This window comes from Haliotis cracherodii, unplaced genomic scaffold (genome assembly GCF_022045235.1).
Source record: "Haliotis cracherodii isolate W230 unplaced genomic scaffold, xgHalCrac1.p SCAF_1, whole genome shotgun sequence".
Taxonomy (NCBI): Eukaryota; Metazoa; Mollusca; class Gastropoda; order Lepetellida; family Haliotidae; genus Haliotis; species Haliotis cracherodii.
The window spans coordinates 13,422,107-13,443,346 of NW_027266264.1; the positions used below are offsets into that span (position 1 = coordinate 13,422,107).

Here is a 21,240-nt window from a genome sequence, read left to right on the forward strand (position 1 = left end):
GGTTAGTATCAGTAGATGTTGTAGCATTTCCATATAATACTGAATCCAAGTCATATGCATTTATATGGTAGTACATATTGTTCCGAAGATTGCAGTAGTTGCGACATGAAAAGAAGTGATGTGTAGGATCCTCATAATAATATCCACAGGAGCTGGTAGTAGAATCATGAATATGTCTATGATATTTGTGTGCAGTTAAATCACTGCGTCCTAATCTGAGGCGGCAATGGATAATTTGACAGAAACTGGTACCATAGTCTAAGTTAAAGCTAAATATTTCAGGATTTTCTGTCGTGGTGATACATTTAGTGAAGTCATTTACAGTATATTTTGACTGAACATTATCCGGTAATTCACTCCATAGTCGCACTGTGTCGGTTAAAAATGATTTGTGGTTGTTAACTGTTCTAGCATGTTCTGTCTTTAGCTGTGGAGAAGTTCTTAACTTGTAACGTGCGCCCCCTGAGACATTAGGAGGAACAAGATTACATAAATATTCAGGGGCCAACTTATTAACCATTTTGTAAAATGTTTTTAATCTATGAGATTGCCGTCTTTTGGATAAGGATGTTAAGTAAGTTTCAGAGTATAGAGACTCGTGGTTAGTACCACGAGAAGGTCCACATATTGTTCTCAGTGCGTCTAAATTTAGCCTTTCCAATACCAACGCTTGTTCTTGAAAACAGTTATCCCATGCCTAGTCACAATAGTCGAATATTGGTAAAATAAATGATAAATATATATTCTGTAACGTTTTTTTTCTGGACAGGCGATTTTTGAAAGTTCTAAAGCAGTTAATCATTGGGCTTACTTTATCTACTATATTATCTATATGATTTGACCAGTAGCCATGCATCTCGCTGTAAAATTAGCCCTTGGTGTTTGTGCGATGAGACTTATGTTATTGGAGTGCGTTTCATTTTAAGAACAGGATTTTGACTTGGGTTAATTCTTCTTGGAAACATTATGGTTTCTGTTTTGTGTGGATTAAACGTTACTTGCCATTTATTCGCCCATACGGATATCCTTCCTAGATCAACATTTAAATTAATCGCTGCTGTGTTAGGATCATCGACAATAATATAAAGTGACGTATCAACCAGGTCATTTATAAAGATAAAAAATAGTAATGGTCCTGGGACCGATCCCTGTGGCATACCTGCCGTGATAGATTTTAACTGTGATTCACCACTTTTTGTTTTCTATGTGATAGATAACTGTCGAACAATCTTCCTCGAATTCATGGGCATGGAATATGTCTTCAAGGTAAGTTGGTACATTAGAAAAAATGCCTGTCTCCATGTTGTGGGAGTTTGTTATAGTCTGTGTCTGTGACTCTGTTACATGTGTGTGTTTGTGTGTGTGTGTTTGTGTGTGTGTGTGTGTGTGTGTGTGTGTGTGTGTGTGTGTGTGTGTGTGTGTGTGTGTGTGTGTGTGTGTGTGTGTGTGTGTGTGTGTGTTGTATACAGTTGTACGCTATACGTATATACCAAATGTCAGAACAATCAAACCTGTTTCATTAATTAACACAAACTAACAATATTTACTCACACATTTAACTTTTATCAGTATATGTTATTTTCGCTTCAGAGTTGTTCACGTCATACATGTATAGTGTGTTATTTTTGCCACACTGAACTGATCATTCTAAACATAATGTAGAAACTGTGTGTCATGCTGTGTTTTGTTTCTTTGTCATGATATGGATAAACACTGCGTTATTAAATAGTCCAGCAATATATCGACAGAATACGCCTACATGTAGATGCACCAGATTACACGTTTCCATTGTACTCATATGGGACATCAAATCCAATTTAGCGCGACAGAATAATGCTTCAACTACCGCCACACACATTCACAAAAGCATTCAATATCTAGAGAAAAACGCAAAGTTTATTTGTCTAACCCTTGTTTACAGTTTAATAGACAATATGTGAAATATGTTATGTGACATGTGTGACTGAGTATAATAACCTGACCCTGGTATCATACTAAACAGGGCAAAACGGGGAAAATCGTGAAAGATGTATTTGCATAATCAAAACATATCACAATACAGGTAGCTAAGTCATCAGTTATAACATTGTGGCCATGTGACCAAACATACAGTGAAAAAGGTATGTCAAGGTGTCGGAAACTTGGATGCACTGACGATAATTAATTACATAACACATTAATTTCCAACGATTACAAGATATTTAGCCGTCTTCATGGCCGTCTGTCTGATTGTAATAATGCGTAAAACGTGTTTGACTTCTAATATTTGAGGTTCTACTGTTATATCACTAAGCATATGTCACCCACGGAAAGACCCATATTTAATAGTAGGTTTTCATATACACTACGCTGGAATTGAGACATATGTGCAAATGCGTATGTAATAATCAGTTTTGTAGTAGCAATGCACCTCAAATTGTTGTCGACTTTAACCGCGTGGCCACACTTATCAGGGCGTCGCTCCATACATGTATGTGTTATGAACCTAGTACAATATGCCATTTGATATGATCGACCAGTGTCAAGTGACATTTATCAAACCACTGCATAAGTATATGCAAGAGGATATAAGTAGATTTATTCAAGACATGAGACACCACGCAAATTAATAATAAACTAAACTTTCATCACTTCTTTGATAGGCATTTAGAAGTTGAAGTATTAAGTAAGGTTAAGAATTTATGGATGAACAACTTTTTTATTACAATTAAGAGCGACGTTTCGGTGTAGGTTCTAACACCGTTATCAAGCAAGTGAAACGTCGCTCTTAATTGTAATAGAGAAGTTGTTCATCCATAAATTCTTATCCTTACTTCCAACTTTCATGTAAAAAAAGAATATTTAATGAGAGGATTATTATAGCAGGAATATTTTACCAACAGGTGTTTACATGTATTTATCAAACAATACAATTTATCAGTTCCTTCACAGTGTAGCATTATAGTGAAGATTGTACATTTACATGTATGAAAAGTATGGCCGCGGTGTTATAGTTCCATAAAACCTTTAATTAGTACCACAGAACAACAAAATAGTTTTAGTAGGAATCCGAGAATATCCGAACTTATCCGCTGATTATTCGCAGTTTTACTGCAGAACACGATAACAAACTTGTACGTTGTTGTGTAATGTCGGCGCTTTGATATCTTTGCAAAGCATTTTAGACGGTGCCACAAAGCCTTCACGATATATTAATAGTGTGTGGGTTGTTATAGGCTGCGTTCAAACTTCTAGTAGGGTTCCCGAGTTCATAGCAGAAACAAATTAAACCCACACTCGCGTCACTGCGAATACCTGGGTGGCTGCCCGACAGCAGGCAATGTCAAAAGGGTTACACAACTTTACAATTGCTTACTGATTTGGGCGAATCGAGTTGTCGGGTAGACGTAGCTGTATTCTTTCGTTGATTTATATGCTCGTCTAGTATCATCATCATTAAAGAGGTATAACCTGCTGTAAAATATCTGGATTTTCAGTGATCCATCCATATTTATTTAATCACGATTTTACCTTTCACTTAATTTTTTTGCGTCAGATACTCGAGACGTTGATGTTATAGATTTACATACATACAGTGTAAAATATGATCTTTGCACCATTTTATAAACATTCCCTGCAACGTCGCCATTTGAAGTAATTTAAAGTGAACATATTGTCAGTAAATGCTCTATCGTGTGACTGGATTGTCTGGTTAAGACTTCCCATCGCAAGGTAGTCCGGCGAAAAAACCTCTATCACCCAAACCCTCTTTGCTGCATTTTGTTTTTAATCTTTAAATAACAACAACAACAACAACAACAACAACAACAACAATAATAATAATAATAAAAAATAAAAAATAATACTAATAATAAAAATAAATAAAAATAAAATAAATAATAATAATAATAATGGGTTGTGTATAGGCTGTGAAAGCTGGGTAGGGTGTGAATATGAAACCCGGGTGCCTGTTTTGATACTGTATATATGACCTGGGGTCTGTAAGAAAGACAAGGTCATCAGTCAAATCCCAGCTCCCATGCAAATGTATAAGAGCGCCACCTACATATCTATTCCAAGATGGCGGACTCAATATGTTCACTGAGAGAGTCTATATATAGACTCCCTGGTTTGCTGTAGACAATTCCCAGTCTTAGTGGTTCCAAGTGCTGTGTTAAAGATGTAGGCTGTTAATAGATAGCCACACCAATATATATCCGTATGTTTACACACTGCATTAATTAAATCCTTAATAAAATTATGATAATAAAAAATAGGCCCCGCCTTCGCTCTACACCTGATTGCACAAGCAGGATCGCGCCAGGGTACAATAAAGGACTGGTGCAAGGCAGACATTGAACGTTATCAGCTCAGGTGTTTATGAAAAAAGGACCTAAAGGCCTAAAGCAACACGCCTATCCCGTATTTACAAAGCGAATTTCGCAAGACGTCCTGGCTAAAAGCAAACGCGCAGCCAGGGTGATACAGAATACTGCTGGACCCACACCTGTCACCATGGGCCGAGATTACTGGCGGTTTTTGTTCACCTGTGTGCTGGGTTTCCTCAACCTTCCATTAACGTCAGGTAATCTCATATGTATTATCACCATCTGCCTTCCAGGACAACCGGTGTAATATTTACCGGCATGTAACCGTTTGACCGCCCATGGCAGGTTAGGTACAGGGTTCACTGGATGTACAGTCTTCGACGAACGAATAGTGAATCTGTGGGATATTTATAAATATGTCGGTCAGGCGTAGGAGTGATGATCAATGGATGATGTGATGCGTACAACTATGGCCTATTTTTTTTGTAGGGATCTGCCAAGTGAGTGACTATACTGGATTATAGTATATAGTGTGTACCGTAGTTGATGCAATTTATCCCTCTTCTACTCTAACGCTTACAATGTATAGAATATAGTAAGTTTTTTTATGTATATATGATATGTCTAAGCTGTTAACTTTTATAATTTTTCATTCTTTCAAAACCATAAGGGTAATATATTGTACGCTTTAGCGTTATTTAAAGTAGTGTATACATCAGTGTATAAATTTGTTAAGGGGCATTTTATATTCAGTGATGGAAAACGGGGAGAAGAGGAGAGGGGATGAAGATTTTTTGTTGGAGTCTTTATTTAACTGCTTCAAAACATCCAGTTTATTTTTTACAACACATTTTTTCAACTCTATACATACATATTGTCATGCTTATAACAGAGTCGAAATCGTACAATGGACTCCCCTTTTGGCAATGATTGTAGAATAGTTTTGTCGCTTTTATTCCCTATGTGTGAGCAGACAAAGGTTCGGAATGCAACTTATAACAATCATCTGGTTATATTTAATGCAATGATTTGGGATTCCTGATTGGAAGAAGGTGCCAGGTTCGTCGCGAATGATGACTTGCATTTATTTAATATATACATGCCACTTAGCGAAATTTAACTCTGCTTATTCATTCAAATTACATATACTTAAGTATCTCCAGAAAAGCTTATGTTGCTTTAAAATATTAAATTCCTTCGAAATTAAGATACTATTTTTCAAAGTATTACATACAGGAATGGGATAATTAATTATATGAACTAAATAACTTTACAGTAAACTAATAATTTCCCCCTTAATTAAACAACCAATAAGCAGCAGCTGCTGCTGTTAATGTGATTATTATGCCCTTTAGCTATCTTACGCTTTAAGTCAGTTTGTGGGAATTTATTTAACAGTATATTCCTCGATTGATATCTATCACTTGATGTGAACAGGTAAATTGGATAACTTGATCCGTTAATTAATTGTAACCGGTGTAACTGATAGGGAAGGGCATGCTTAAACTTTTCGCGAACAACTGGCATCATCACTGTTTCATAGATCCATTCAATATTTACCACTATTCTGCCTTTTCCTCCCAATGGAATGTGTTTTGTCCGATAATCGAGACTGTTTATTCTCTTCCTTTGACGTTCTATATTCATATTGTGGGACCGCGGACATGGTAGAGAATTTCATTATTGTCGCAATAATATGTTTTCACAATCTGTTACCCATAATCAGTCTCGATAATCTACCGAAACAGATTCCACTGGGCGTAAGAGGAAAAATAGTGGTGAAATTTATATGTATGAGTCACTGGAAATCAAAACACCTTCATGGAGGCGACGCTGACAATACGGTGATGAAACCGGGATGACAAATAAACAAGTCTATTCTACATACCATCATTATGTTTATAGCAGTATTTGTAATCGGGCCATATTTCATTCGGTTCGAGAGGGGAGCTGTGATTAATGTTAGAGACAGGATATCCATTCGGTCACTTCTCGAAACATACAATGTTCTCTCTGAAGTGGGAGCCAAAGAAATTTCTTTTCCTCGTTGCTTTTTGTAATTGACACGGGTATTGATAAATACTGTAACGGTTTAGAGACTGTGAATATAGGTTTTTGTGATAACCTGATTTCTTATATAAAGTAAGCTGATTTGCGCTCACTGCAGCATCATTGTCAATCAAAACGTAAAAACATGGTTGCTATGTTCACAAGTAAAATTGTGGCATATCTAATTATCAACTTTTGTTTGACTGTTATCGTTTTTTACTATGTAAATGATAGGTAGTCTTATGATAAGGGTAGTTTCATTTACATCAGCACCTTTATCTTCTTTTGTATTTACATAACAGCTACGCCATGCGGTGGGCTAACTGCAACGACTGAAAAGAAGCTCCTTACCTCAGAAGGGTATCCTATCAAATATGAACCGTAAGTATTTTCTAAATGAATCAATTTGCACATTGAATAGCTATAGAATCCTAGAAAGGACATCGCCCCTTAGATCCAACAGAACCATGTTGTTTGTTATAAGGAAGACACTGTCTTGTGTTCGTGCCTTTACAATGTTACGAGACAAATACAGCTGTTGGGAAAGCTTATTGTATAAGAAAATAAATAGGATATCTTCACGTCGATGCGTAATTTTTGGACAATGAGATTAATCAAGGAAGCGTATGTTCATGTGGTATGGTCAAGAACCACGTTATCAATTCACAAATATACTCAACAACAAAAGTTCCTGTGTCACCAATATTTTAGTGTATTTTTCAAATAAATAAAGTTTGGTTTTCAATATTGTAGTATATGTATGGAATACAGTCACACAAACGCAACTGCTACCGAAAAGCATGCATTCCATGCAAAAGTTGACTTTTAGCCCCATGCATTTCACTACTAAAGAATAGGTATAAAAACATGTGCGTTAACGGGATTCCATATGCACTGTTTAGCATTACGCAATTATTCAACATTACGAAATGCACGCCTGTCCGAAAATGAGCGCCTGCGAGCCATTGGTAGTCTTGAAGCAGGATAGAGTCAACGTGTTGTTGCAAGACAATTTAACGTCCACAGAAACACCATTTTTTTATGGTAGACATGTGGAGGAGGACATTTCCAAATTTGACGTATCAATGGCCAAAAGAACGCCAAATGCAATTCTCTATTCTAATGCATATCATAACACATATACTTGTAAATAGCTACAGTGTCCCTAACTAAATATCCGTTGATGAATGTGCATTTCAATTTCAGATTGGTTGCGAATTATGCGAACTTTACACTACACAGCATATGAACAATCATTTGCACCGTAGAGTAATAACTAAGCATGCAGGAAATAAAATATACATAATTACAAAATTATTTTAGTCACACTATCTATAAGCAAATATTCAATAAATATCGACAACATGGTATTTCAAATGGATCATACACGAAAGTCGCCACAATATGCTTCATTGAAAAGTCTATTCTACTAACTAATATTTACAATTTCAGTTCACAAACATGCTCGTGGAGTCTCCAGGCATCTGACGCTTCCAAGAATGTAATTCTAGAAACAGTGGACATGATGATACAACCCTCAACTGGTTGTGTTGATGATTCAGTCAGCATATATGACGGTAAGATCTGTACACCCCGTGGGGATCCCGGGATCCTACATGTTGTACGCTGGTCGTAAGAGGCGACCAAATGGATCGGGTGGTTAGGCTCGGTGTCCTCGTACCATGATGGCGTGGTTTGTGGCTCACGATATCGATTACTTGATTATCTGGTCCAGACCACTGTCAGACAGCTGGAGATTACTACATTCATATGTCTTCAATATTAGATGCCCCGTATGTATCTAAACATGAGCGTAAAGACACAATTAGTATGTACCAGAAACTGACGTCATTACCTTTCGCTAAATTGACAAATTGACTGACAAAATTGAGCATTATGCTAAAATTAACTATTGTGTCTTTGTACCATTACCCAAGTTCAGTGAATGAGTTAGCGATTGTTGATCAACAATATTACCGTCATTATACGTCGGCTTTAAAAAAATGAATGATGATTTCATCATTTTATGTGATGAATGGAAAAGTCAAAATCCTGGAAGACAAGAATGGATTATATACAGTGAGTGTTAACGAAGTGTTATATAACGAGGCAGTCAGTAATATAACAGCTATATTCTTGTTACATGTACAAATGTCTTCACATTACAAGCTCTAACTGTAGCGCATATACATTGTTTGTAGTTCTTATATGCTCTGCAATAGAGAAATCACTCACCGCGTGTGATTCCGAAACGACGACATAAAATTAAAGCCTTTATAATAATCATTAAAAAAATATGTTTTAACTGGACATCGTCGTATATTTCAGCATTATTATTAATAAATCATTGAGTACTTTGTTCTCAATTTTATTTTTAAATTTTTTATTATTGTGGTAGCTTATTTATGTATTCCCCATGTGCTTCCATGTGTTATGCGTTGAAAGTAACATTATTGATTTTGAAATATGTATTATATAATTTCACAACATGTACAGGTGACTCCAACTCTGCAACTAAGCTACACACGTTATGTGGAGTGGATAGCATTGTAACAATAATGAAGAATGTTTACAAAATCGTATCGAAAGTACTTATTTTTAAATGTCAAAAGAAGACAAAGGACGACATAAAATAAAAGCATTCAATATTATAATGATGTTTTAATGGACATCGTCGTATATTTCAGCATTATTATAATCATTGTTTACTGATTTCTCACTTTTATTTTCAAAATGTTAGTATGGTTGCAGCTTGTATTTATGTATTCCCCCGATACTTCCATGTGTTATTCGTTGAATGTAACATTATTGATATTTATATATACATATTATGATTATAATTTCACTACAGGTGACTCCAACTCTAGCACTAAGCTACAGACGTTGTGTGGAGACAGTCGTGTGTTTGTGACCTCATCTGGACGGAACATGTACCTTGAATTTCGTTCCAACAGTATTCTTGAGACGAGAGGCTTCCAGTTCCGATACTACCAGGGAGACAGTATGTAACTCCAAAGTCATTATCAGCCATTAAACACACGCTTCTCAATTGTTCAGAATACCATGTCAGGTCTTATAGCAAACGTTCACCCATGGGTGCAGACAGTTAACTCTTGACGAATATATATTGCATCAACTATTGCGATCCAAATTTGAATCCTCAAGCAATATGATGTTATTGTTCACGACATGGGAATCACGCAATTTATGATTAAATGCCTATTTCATTGAGAGGTTAATGTTCCTTGACGATTTAGTATTGATTCAATATAATCATTACGCCAATACTCTCTGCTCATGTGGGGGGCACGGGTGGCCCAGTCGTCTAATACGCCGCGATTCGCTGTGCAGAGTTGTCTCCCTTGGACACGCCATAAACCATAATGATTGTGGGTTCGAATCCCGGTTCGCCCCGATTATGTTTCTAGGTTTGTCAGCACCATACCCGTGCTCGTGGGTTTCACCGAAGTGGTAAACGTCTGAGACCTGCATCACTTCGGGCTTTCCTCCCACATTAAGCTGACACGCCGTGATATAACTGGAATAATGTTCAAAGCGGCGTTAAACCCAACTCACTCACTCACTCTCTGCTCATGTAGAGAAATATAAAGCTTTTTTTCATGATCACAAAACCCCTTTTGGATGTAAATGAGAACTTCGGTCCCGAACAGTCTATATTTTCATTTTATCCCATTGTGATAAATGTACCCTATTTTTCGTTGAAGCTTCAATAGTTCTGATGTTTAATATAGTTGAAAGTTCCAAACAGGCTTTCTAAGATTTTTTTAAAATCTTAATTTAAAGAAATTCACAATTTCACAATCAAATCAATTGTTCTTCATGAGGTAAAATGAATGAGGATTTTCATTAACCATAAAAGATGAAATGCAGTTTGAAAGTGAAGGAAAATTTGAACTTTGACTTTGTTTGACCTGATAACCCATCAACACGGCACCAAGATACCCGGGTCTTGACAAGTGGTTTGTTGTATGTGTACAACAGTTTGAATATTGATTACTTTTTAGTCCAAGTATTACAGTCAAATTATGAATAGATTGTTAATATCACAGTACCTGTAACAGTAGTTGTTGGATATATCTGCCTAACCTTGTTTTGAATTATAATATTGGCATCAGTAGAGTTAATATAAGGAAAGTACAAGTCTGTAAATGCTTGAAGATGAATTGTTATTTTCCTCAGAGGCAACGCCTTGCACGTTCACGTTTACTGCTACTCGGGATGTAAAGACCTTCAACTCACCTGGCTACCCCATTGCATACTTCAAGTAGGTTGTACTGTCCGAGGACCAAGCATGATTCATGCTTACTTTTATTGCAATTGTATTCATTCATACATTTACTTTGTGCCTTCAATGATATACTCGTAAATGTTCTGTAAAGTAAATTTGTTTCTATTTTGATAATTATATGTTTCAAATTACATCCCTGTTCTGATCAATATAACCTAGCTTTATGACACGTTGCTAGGCAACAACAGGCCAAGTCAACACACACTCAGTCCACAATGATGTTTTCGCATGGTAGATAATCAATTTATCAATAAATAACTCTTCTGACGTTGTGAACTGATACCAAGGGCATACAATGTACAATCACTCAACATACATAGAATGAACATGTGTTGGTAATGGAAATGTGTAAAACATGAACACAATTGAATAGTTAGGTATACTGAATGAGTGATTTAATGAAGTGTTACATCGCACAACATACATTGAGTTAATTGTTTGAACATTTAAACTCACCTAACCTAACGTTGAATTATTATACATTCGTTTAGATTCGAGCTTTGCCATGGCTTTGTAATTTGGTTAATTTATATTTCAGAATATCATGTGATTTATTTTACAGCGATGTATCCTGTGAATATTCAATTCAAGCGGCCGATGCGTCAGATAGTCTGCAATTGAGATTTACAGACGTTGATGTTCAATCATCTCAAACTTGTCGTTACGACAACATCAACGTGGCAAATATAAGTAATGCATTCAAACATTTCCGGAACTGAACTTTTTCCTTGTACAGAACTACATGTTGTATAACCCTCCTAATTCTGTGTAGAGATACGTGTGTCTAATTGTGTCAGGTACCGCTGGTTACCGACTGATTCGCCCTGATTGTGATCCTTGGTTTGTCGGCACCATCGAGGTTTTTACTTGCCTTTGTCACGGGTGCCGCCCGTGAGACAGGTTACCTATTCGCAAAACCTGTATCATCACCACTTGACGTACAATGGATTCTGCGTTTAGCAGATATTTCTGAAATGGGATTCATCGTTTGCCTCAACGTACAATTCCCACGCTATTGAATAACTGAAATATTGTCAAAGTTCCAAGTGACAACAAAGGAGACCTCATTAAAGTTGCTCATTTACTATATCAGAATATAGCAATGTAATCTGGAACACTTACAGTATACAATCAACGCAACTCCGATACATATGTTTGACTACAATTTGCCGACAATTGCAGATATAGATATATTGGCTGTGTAACAACTGAGACACAAAGCACACTATCCGACATATGCATAAGTCTATGATGACTCAGTTTCAGGTGGAGATGACCCAGTTGCCACAATCTGTGGTATGCCGACCTCCTCTTACCAAGGAGGAAACAACATGAAAATAACATTCACCTCAGATGGGTCGAAGGTCAACAAAGGATTTTCAGTTAAATATCGGAGCGTCCCGAGTGAGACATTTATAATTCATTAAAGTAAATCACAGTAATCATGATTTTAACGACACTTATGAGTGTTTTTATTATATATGAACATTGTGCAAAGGTCTTATCATTGTAATAACTTAAAATCATAAATTCTTATAAAACAATAGTGTTTATTCATCTTTTTTCTTGTTTATTTACTTGTTTTCCTTTTCTATATATTCTATTACCTGTTTCCAGTCAAGTACGTACACTTATCCCTTCATGGCCACGTGATGAGGGATGGTCTTTGACATGCACTGGAAGAAAAAGCAACATTTCCAAAATTGGAAAGAACATGTATAAACTGACCTTTCTTACATTCCGTCAGGGAAAAACTGATCTGTGCAAACTTCCAAAAGTAAAACTTGGAAATATCCCCTTTCCGAGCTTTTGAATATGGTACTTTCGTTTAGAAATCACTTATTTCCCAAGGGGGAAATGTTTGGAAAGAGAGCTATTTATTCCAGTGATGTTGCAGGGGGTGTTAACATAGTATGTAGCGATGGAAATCTATTAGACATTTCGTTTATTTTATATCTTTCAGAGGAAGAATGTTCAATACACGCCCAGGCCACAGATATGGACGCGTTTATCGTGTCTCCAGGGTACCCGACTCAGTACTACAGGTAAATTTGTACAGTAACATCATTTGCTATGATCGTTTCTAGTCATGTTACCTTCTTTGTAACACATATATACAAGCGTGGGGAATAATTATTACATTTACATTCGTGGTTCAGTTTATAAGTGAAAGAACTTATGAATATTGTTTAATGCCGCAGTCACATTAGTATTCCAGCTATGTCGCGGCGGCATGTCATTAAAGAAGTCTGGGCCAATCCAGTTAGTCCCAGAACCACCGGGTCCTCTTTAATTGACTCTCTGTTTAATGATAATGAAGAAAGTCCTTGTGATAAACAGTGTTAGATAGTGCATGGTATACATGTAGGGTGGATAAATGATAGATGAATGGATTAAAGAGTACTTACATTATTATCAAAGATAGGGACATGTGAACTCAAAAGAAACTGTGAATGAATTAATAACTTCTATCATGGAGTGTATGGCTTGACAGATTGCACACCTATCCTTGTACATTGAAAGAAAAACACTTGCCAAGATCAATACAGATGCATACCGATTCAATTAAAATCGTCTCTCCCTTTCAAACTTCTGTCTACACTTTAAATACAAATACCCCTGGGTTTCACAACAATTTGTGTTAACAACACAAAATCTTTAGAAAAGAGCCCATCTTCAGCCCAAATAAAACAAAAGAACATATTACATCTCACAAAAACGAAATGATGTGCTTCAAGAAAAATCCCAAGTTGATGAATACGAACATGGTCACAGTTACTCTTGCCTTTCGTTACAGCTAAATAATTGTCTTTGTACCTTAAACTTAACGGGTTTTACAATGGTGCAGATGCTATGGTCAAGGGGAGATAATTCCCCAAGTGCATCCACATAGAAAGGGTCAGTCAGAAATACCCCTCTGTTGGGACAGGAAAAGAAATCATACGTAATCCTTTAGGGTAAGATGCACACTTAAACCAACATTGCGACTGTATGATACATATTTAAGCAACAAACTTGAGGTGCCAAGGGACAAAAATGTATTCTGGACGAATTATATACAGATAGATCAGTGGATTATTTACGCGATGGATGAAGAATACCCCTTGATTCAATGAGTAGGATTCAAATGTTTCTATTGATATTAACGTTAATAAAGGTCATATGCTAAATGGATAAAGGATTGTATAGCGGATAAATGTGGTGGTATCATTTGCCTTTTCCTTGCAATGTAACTTATCTTCAATTGTGTAAATATATGACACAATGAATACACAATGTCATTTAGAAAGTGGTCAGAAGTAACAAATGTTATATTTGGGATAACACTTTCTTAGTAAAGTACCGATTCTCGTACATGTGTTGCATTTGACCACTTTCTAAATGACATTGTGTATTCATAGCTTTCGGCCATGGGAGCCGTGCCAATTTACACTTGTCAGGGGGTTACTCAAAGTACGTGATCTAGACTACCAGTTGTCGGATTTTCATTTTTGTGGAAGCCCCGGTGGCAGAGTGGGTTAGATCACTGATTTTGTGTGCTGGCGATTAGGTGCCTCTCTATGGCAAGTGTGGGTCGGGACTCAACCCCCCCAAAAGTACGAGAATCTGTACTTTACTAAGAAAGTGTTATCCCAAATATAACATTTGTTACAATATATGGCACGTTTCAATACAAGCAAGAATTACATTTTGAACTTCATGGCGAACGATAGTCCTAGAACATAATAGTCCAGCCAATGGGAGGTCAATATTGAGAACTGTATGAGATTCCACCATTACCTGACGTCGATTTTCATAGTTTTGGCAATGCAGTAGACACTGAGCCACATTGTGAAGCTGATTACAAACTGTACGATTTGCATAAATGTCGGGGATAGCACCAAGACCACAATGTCCGAAACGAAGTCTTTTTGATTGTTTCGAGATATTTGTAATTTATTGATAAAAAGCTCGATGCCATAGAGATATTGTGTAAATAAAGCTTTGCTCTTCCAGCAACCTGACCTGCCGCTGGACCATCGTGGCGACGGATAACGATGCTACGGTCGAACTGGTTGCTGTCATCTCCGACATTGCCGACACTTCCCCATCTTGCAGCAATGACAAAGTGTCTGTGTTGGACTGTACGTTTCTATGTTAATGATGTTAATGGATAATTACATTTGATAAATTTAAATTTAAAACAATATTTAAGAAAATGTCACGTAGGTGGTGATATGATCATAAGAACAGTATCTATTCAACGATGTCACTCAGTGATTGGCTGGGCACTTGCCGCGTTTTCGGGATTTCGGAATCTTTGGTTAACTGTTAAAAAACAAATGCAGGAAGTATAAGGACGAGAGTAAAGAGGGATCTCGCGGTTTCATTCTTTACACACATACACATATTTATTATATATCGGATTTTATGAATGCTAAAAAGAGGAAATGTGAAATGTGTTGAAATATGGTCGAAGGTTGGCACGTGTACATGTAACATTGTCTTCCCATTCCTCAGTTGATGGACGGTGGGGGCATTAGGTTGAAACATTTTGGTCATGTCGAAAATTGTGACACACATATACGTGTATACACGATAGACCGGATTTCGTGAATGAAAAAGGTGCAACTGTCAAATGTGTGAAATGTGTTAAACAGGTTTATATTTTATTACCATCTTCAGCTGATATGACAGAACTGGGGACATTCTGTGGAACGAACAAACCTACATATAATAGTACAGGACCAAACATGACTGTTGTCTTCACGACTGATGGCACCAATCAGGCAACAGGATTTCGTCTGAAATACAAGCAGAAACGAGGTGCGTCATGCTTCATGGAATCTGTCACATTATAATAAGTTGTGTTTGTAAAAGAAATAAGGATAGAATACGTAACACGTGTCATCGCGGACACTGCATTTATCCACTGTATTTCATCTGTTGAGGGATTCTTATGTAAACACAACACTTCTCAATAATTTTCCAAAGACACAATGGAGAGCCCATATGTGGATATAAAGCCTCAATCAGATAAATTTGTAGGATGCTTTACTTTATGAGTTTCAAATGTATTTACTAAAACAATTTATAAGGTAATTAAAATTCAATTCATCGTCGCGTGTACATTTGGAAAATGATAAAGGAGTAAGCATATACTCCGAAACGTTATGTTCCTCATAATAAAGAATTTGACATCAATGTATTCTCTTCCTGATGTACCAGTTTGTCAAATGCACGGCTGGTTTCTCGTTATCAAACTTGTACAGAAATAGATATAATAAGATTTTGGTTTAAATGTCAGAGCTATTTTAAGTGTAAATGTAAACCAACAGAACGCAGCAGTATTAGGGGCCCAGATGCGTAGTGAGACTATAGTAATTGTACAACAATACAGATTGTCAGACACATTAACACCTTTTCGTTTAGTTTTTTTTCATTCCTTACTGTTTTAAAGTTATTTGCTGTGTATCTCTAAATCTAAGAAACCCAACAAATTAACGTCTTCTCCCAAATTATCAGCATCCCATTCTGGTCCGGTGTAAGTATAGATTATGTGGGGACACAGATGGACTGTTGCGTACCTTTGGGGTACGAGAAACCGATTGCCATGGATTCGGGTACAATGTTCTCCCTGCTGATGTTACTAGGTTTATCACCACCAGAGCCGTGCCCGTGTGTGTAGATTACACTACTGATTTCACTAAGTTTATTCCCTTTGTACGTGACGCAACCCGTGTCCTCAGTGACGTTGTTCTTCGTGTTACATCTTGCGATTGACCAAATTTAATCATACCGTACTATGATGTTTGCAGCCGCACCGTCAACGTGTGGAGGGACATTAACAGCTTCAAGTCCTGAGGAACTGCTTTCGCCAGGCTACCCAAGAGCATATTTGAGGTATGTTACAAGAGGTCGATCAGGTATTCCTGTGTTGAATTGATCAGCAAATGCTGATAAATGAACGCTTTGGGAGATTATGTAATTTCAATTAATATTAATTCACAGGTGTTTGTTTGTGTGGGAAAGCTAGATTTAACGCCATCTTAGCACTGGAATCGTTTTATGTTGAAGGAAAGCTCAAAATAACACGCAATTGTTTACCTCTATGGAAAACCAATGAGCAGGAGTTTGAATCTGCCAGCGGGAATCTTGGCTTTGAACCTCCTATCACAGTATCCCGACACGATCAATGGACGCAACACTGCTAAACCAATTTGCATTGGTATGTCGACGGTTTTTTCCTATGTCGAGACTTGTATGTGAACAAAATGAACAAACAATTGTCCAGTAGAAGTTACTTGTCTCAACATGATTTTCGTGTTACAGGTCAAAAACATGCACATGGACAATTACGGCCTATAATGAAAGCTTCGTCAGTCTCAGGCTTGTTGACATTGATGTAGAAGTTAGTGATCAGTGTCAGCCGGATAGCCTCAAGATATATGACGGTAACCATTTGCATGACTTTGCATTCTATATACACCAAGGCAAGAGTAACTGTAATACTTTAACCTTATTTTCATTAACAATGGCTTTGCCTTAATGGCTTTTTATATTATCAGTGGTCTGTGTACAAGGCAATCACTTCACGAAGAAGTGTGGAATGAACAACTCCAGTCATCGCAACATGACTTACGTACAAAACAAAAATGTAAGTTATAGTTAGGTACTTCTAAATTGTTAACAGGGGGCAGTTCTGCAAGTCCTCTTCTGGGAACTTGGTGTGGGCAAATGAACGGTTACAGGTTACAAAGCACAGGGAATGTGATGACTCTTGTCTTCAACACTGACGACTCCAATAACGGAAGAGGATTCAACGTCAGATATACACAAGACTCAACTCGTAAGTTTGTTTATTTGAAAACAATCTTAGTAAATTTTACGTATGAGTTCGACAGTTCGCCAAATGTTAACGTAGCAAACATTGTGTTCATAAACAGCAATTCGAATAATTGTTACAAATTCCTATTCCAAATAAGTGTAAAAAAAGATACAGTTCTCTCTTTTTGCAAATGTATAAATGTCATAGAAATTAATGTAACAGTTACTTTCTTTCAATGCCGGTCAATTCATGGCTGTGCGAGTCCACAAATATAATTTAGTTTTGTTGTCTTTCAAACAGGTATGGGATGCATCGATAGCTTTGAATCTACATACACATATTCCTACATCACCTCGCCGAACTACCCGAATTCTTTCCCAGGGTTTGTAGTTTTAATCTAGAAAAAAAAGACTTTACAAATGTACTGATGTTATTGAAACACCGTTAGTCCGTACCCCGTTCATACACCCGTGAAGATCCAGGGTAGAATAGGTCTTCAGCAACCCTTGCTTGCCGTAAAAGGCGATTATGCTTGTCGTAAAAGGCGACTAACGGGATCGGGTTCGGGGTAAAACTATGTGAGAAACTATGCCATCTCAATAAAAATATATCTTAGTGGTATCTGAACGGGCTGTGATGCTACATATGGACATGGCATGCTGGACATTTGAAACGGAAGAGCCTTCCCATAGTGGAAGGTACTGCCATACTATCTCAGCCACATATTACACTTTACATTTCCTTTGTGAAGTCAAGATATTAACAAGGCGCAGTCTGAAGTGGAAGTCGCCACTTTGAAACTACAACCGTAAAGCTCGTGAGAGCTGCCGACTTCCTGATGCCATCTCAATTAAATAGTTCATGTAATTTATTCAGATGTATATGTTGGAAATTATCCAATTTGAGAATGTTATTGATATTTTGAGTAATTACTGCTAGAAGAACAAAACGGCAAGAGTAAAGATGAAAGACGACGAGGATACATTCCTGTGATATATAAGTTAACCAAATATAAATAGAAATCAATGTTCAGGATATCTGTCGCGAAAAATGCAAAACCATATTATTATATATTTTGTATTTATAATTTTGAGCCTGAATGTTTTGTTGTGTAAGAAACACCTTGAACAATGTAATTGTTGTGCCAAGCAATTTCCTTTTTTTCCAAAGTCTGAAGCAAAATTCTTTTATTCAGTTTTGTTTTTTTTATTATTTGTTTCAATAAAATCCTCCCTGACGCCCTACCTCCCTCTCCGAATAGCAAATTGTTGGTCCCTTACGTACTGAATAACCACTCACCACGTTCCATTAGTAAAACGTGAGGCGTTGTTAAGTATGCCCCGGCTTTTATGGGATCATACTGGTGTATAATTATTTAGTTTCGTTTGTAAAACGTGTCTTGTGACTGCACTATTAAGTTCCAATTATAGTAAATTTGTAAAGTTGAATAATCTCTGATGAAAATAGTAGTTACACTTTTGACCAAATGTTTATTAACCCTACAAATTAGTTTAAGTGTACCAAAAATAAGCTGAATCATTTGTCATTATACTTGTATGTACACCTATGTATGTTTGGAAAACAAACGGACGGTGCGAGTTTCATCGTGTTTGCCCACACAGACACCCCACTCAGACAAAGTATAGTAAACTAACCCTGAACCGACCAGCCCGTGTTTTATCCCCTTTTTTATCCCATGAATGCCGAGCCCCGGGTAACATAAAGTACCATCTTATAACGATATTTTGGTATGACGCGACCGGGGATCGAACCATTGACAACCTTGAGTGAAATATTGATCTTTCCAAAATGTCCATAAGTAAACTTTAAGCAATCTTTCCAATTCTTTGGATAAGATATTATCCTTTGGAAATAACTTTTATTTCACATTCCAAGGTAATCATGAAAAAGCTTTATATAAAGTAACATTAAATCCAACTTTGACTTTGCTTGACCAATAGTGTAAGCTTAGAACCAGCAATGAAAAGTAATATTTGACAATACATGATAACGAGTTATTTATTCCATATGGATCCAGGACAAGACCGAACCAATGATGTAAAATCTTTTAATTTCAGTGTTTCTAGCTGTACGTCGTACAAAATAAGTGCCGGCATTGATACCAGAAACAAACTCGAAGTGCTGGAGTTAAATCTCCCTGAACGAGTAAGTGGCGAGTGTACGAGTGACTACATAACAGTACATGACGGTGAGTGAATTTCCTTACTTCATTTTAACCACTTCTGGTGGATCCTTTAACTCGCAATATAACGTATGATCGTGTTATAGATTCCCGCTACACTGTTTTATGCAAGGAATGTATCATATTGTTGTATTTGGCGGATTTATCTTCGTTTGACATTGTGTTGTGTGATGTATCCTACAGTAGAACTCGGATATAACGAACACGGATAGAACGAACAAACGGATACCACGAACAATTACATAATCCCCGATTTATCTCCTGTATATTATCATATAAAATTTACTTACATAACGAACTCTCTACCGCGGACTAACGTATATAGCATTACATTCACACTGTCTGTCTGTCTTAGAGATCTACTACAACGTCCACAATCTGGCGTCTATATTTTTCATCTGTGAAGCTTAAGGTACATACAACTATAAACACGTAGGGAATCAGTTGGTGAATGAGTTGGGTTTGCGGCTTTGAACAGTATTCAAGGTATATCACGGCGTGTCAGTTAGATGCAGGTGGAAAGGCCGAAGTGAAGGCCACAGACGTTTACCACTGACGTAAAACCCATGAGTGAGCGAGTGAGTGAGTGAGTTAAGTTTAACGCCGCTTTTAACAGTATTCCAGTTATATCGCGTGTCAGCTTAATGTGGGAAGACAGCCCAAAGTGATGCAGGTCTCAGACGTTTACCACTTCGGTGAAACCCACGAGCACGGGTATGGTGCTCATAAACCTGGAAACGTAATTGGGGTGAACCTGGACTCGAACCCACAATCATAGGTTTCTGGCGTGCCCAAGGGACGCAACTCTGCACAGCGACTCGCGGCGCCTTAGACGACTGGGCCACACGTGTTCCCGGTAAAACCCATGACTGGGCTATAGGTTATGACGTCACATGACTAATTAATGTTGTAAGCGGTTAACTGTTCCACTGAAAACTCAACTTTGTTGTTTGCCTCTCTTGATGATATACAAAACAATGTAGTGCAACATGTACGAATTTGAATGTATCTACAGAAATCACAATATGATGTTATTATTCTAAAAAACAACGTTTTTCTTTAAGGTAACAAATTGTTAATAATAATAATAATAATAAAATAATAATAATGATAATACTTAATATATTTATTTGTCTGATGATCCTCTTGTGAAGCATATCAAGACTCATGATGAAAACAAGACATTCCACAGTTTTCTTAAACGAGCCAAGGATGTGGGACATAATCTGAATGTCAGTGTTGATTTTCGTGATAGTTCTGTACTGCTGGACGGTATTTTAATATTTATTTATTTTAATCTGAAAATAAACGTGAATGCGTGAAATACGTGAATGGATATTAACTTGTAACGTTCAAGGATATATGTCTTTAGTCTTAACTTGAACATGACAGAGTAGGAGCTGATTTGAGGAAGAGAGATCCATAGTGAACAGCGTATTGGTACGAAGGAGAAGTATAAAACTTGAGCCTGTATGATGGGATACCGAGTAGGAGCTTATCGCGGAGTAGAATTGCACGGACACGCCATCAGATCTCGGAGGTTTTACTCCGCTGACGCTGACTT

General features: G+C 37.0%; 1 protein-coding gene across 1 annotated transcript in view; it reads left to right on the forward strand.

Annotated features, from left to right (window-relative positions):
• The first annotated feature begins 4,323 nt into the window (after positions 1–4,323).
• The window catches only part of LOC139473052 (cubilin-like), a 32,944-nt gene continuing 16,027 nt past the window's right edge, over positions 4,324–21,240 (forward strand). The window contains exons 1-15 of the mRNA XM_071255566.1: positions 4,324–4,564; positions 6,659–6,737; positions 7,809–7,933; positions 9,208–9,357; positions 10,557–10,641; positions 11,228–11,355; positions 11,926–12,069; positions 12,629–12,710; positions 14,662–14,789; positions 15,331–15,471; positions 16,464–16,548; positions 16,978–17,099; positions 17,339–17,494; positions 17,774–17,855; positions 19,552–19,682. Coding sequence (XP_071111667.1) covers positions 4,360–4,564; positions 6,659–6,737; positions 7,809–7,933; positions 9,208–9,357; positions 10,557–10,641; positions 11,228–11,355; positions 11,926–12,069; positions 12,629–12,710; positions 14,662–14,789; positions 15,331–15,471; positions 16,464–16,548; positions 16,978–17,099; positions 17,339–17,494; positions 17,774–17,855; positions 19,552–19,682 — 1,843 coding nt within the window. The 5' untranslated portion in view covers positions 4,324–4,359. The remainder of the gene's footprint in view (positions 4,565–6,658; positions 6,738–7,808; positions 7,934–9,207; positions 9,358–10,556; positions 10,642–11,227; positions 11,356–11,925; positions 12,070–12,628; positions 12,711–14,661; positions 14,790–15,330; positions 15,472–16,463; positions 16,549–16,977; positions 17,100–17,338; positions 17,495–17,773; positions 17,856–19,551; positions 19,683–21,240) is intronic.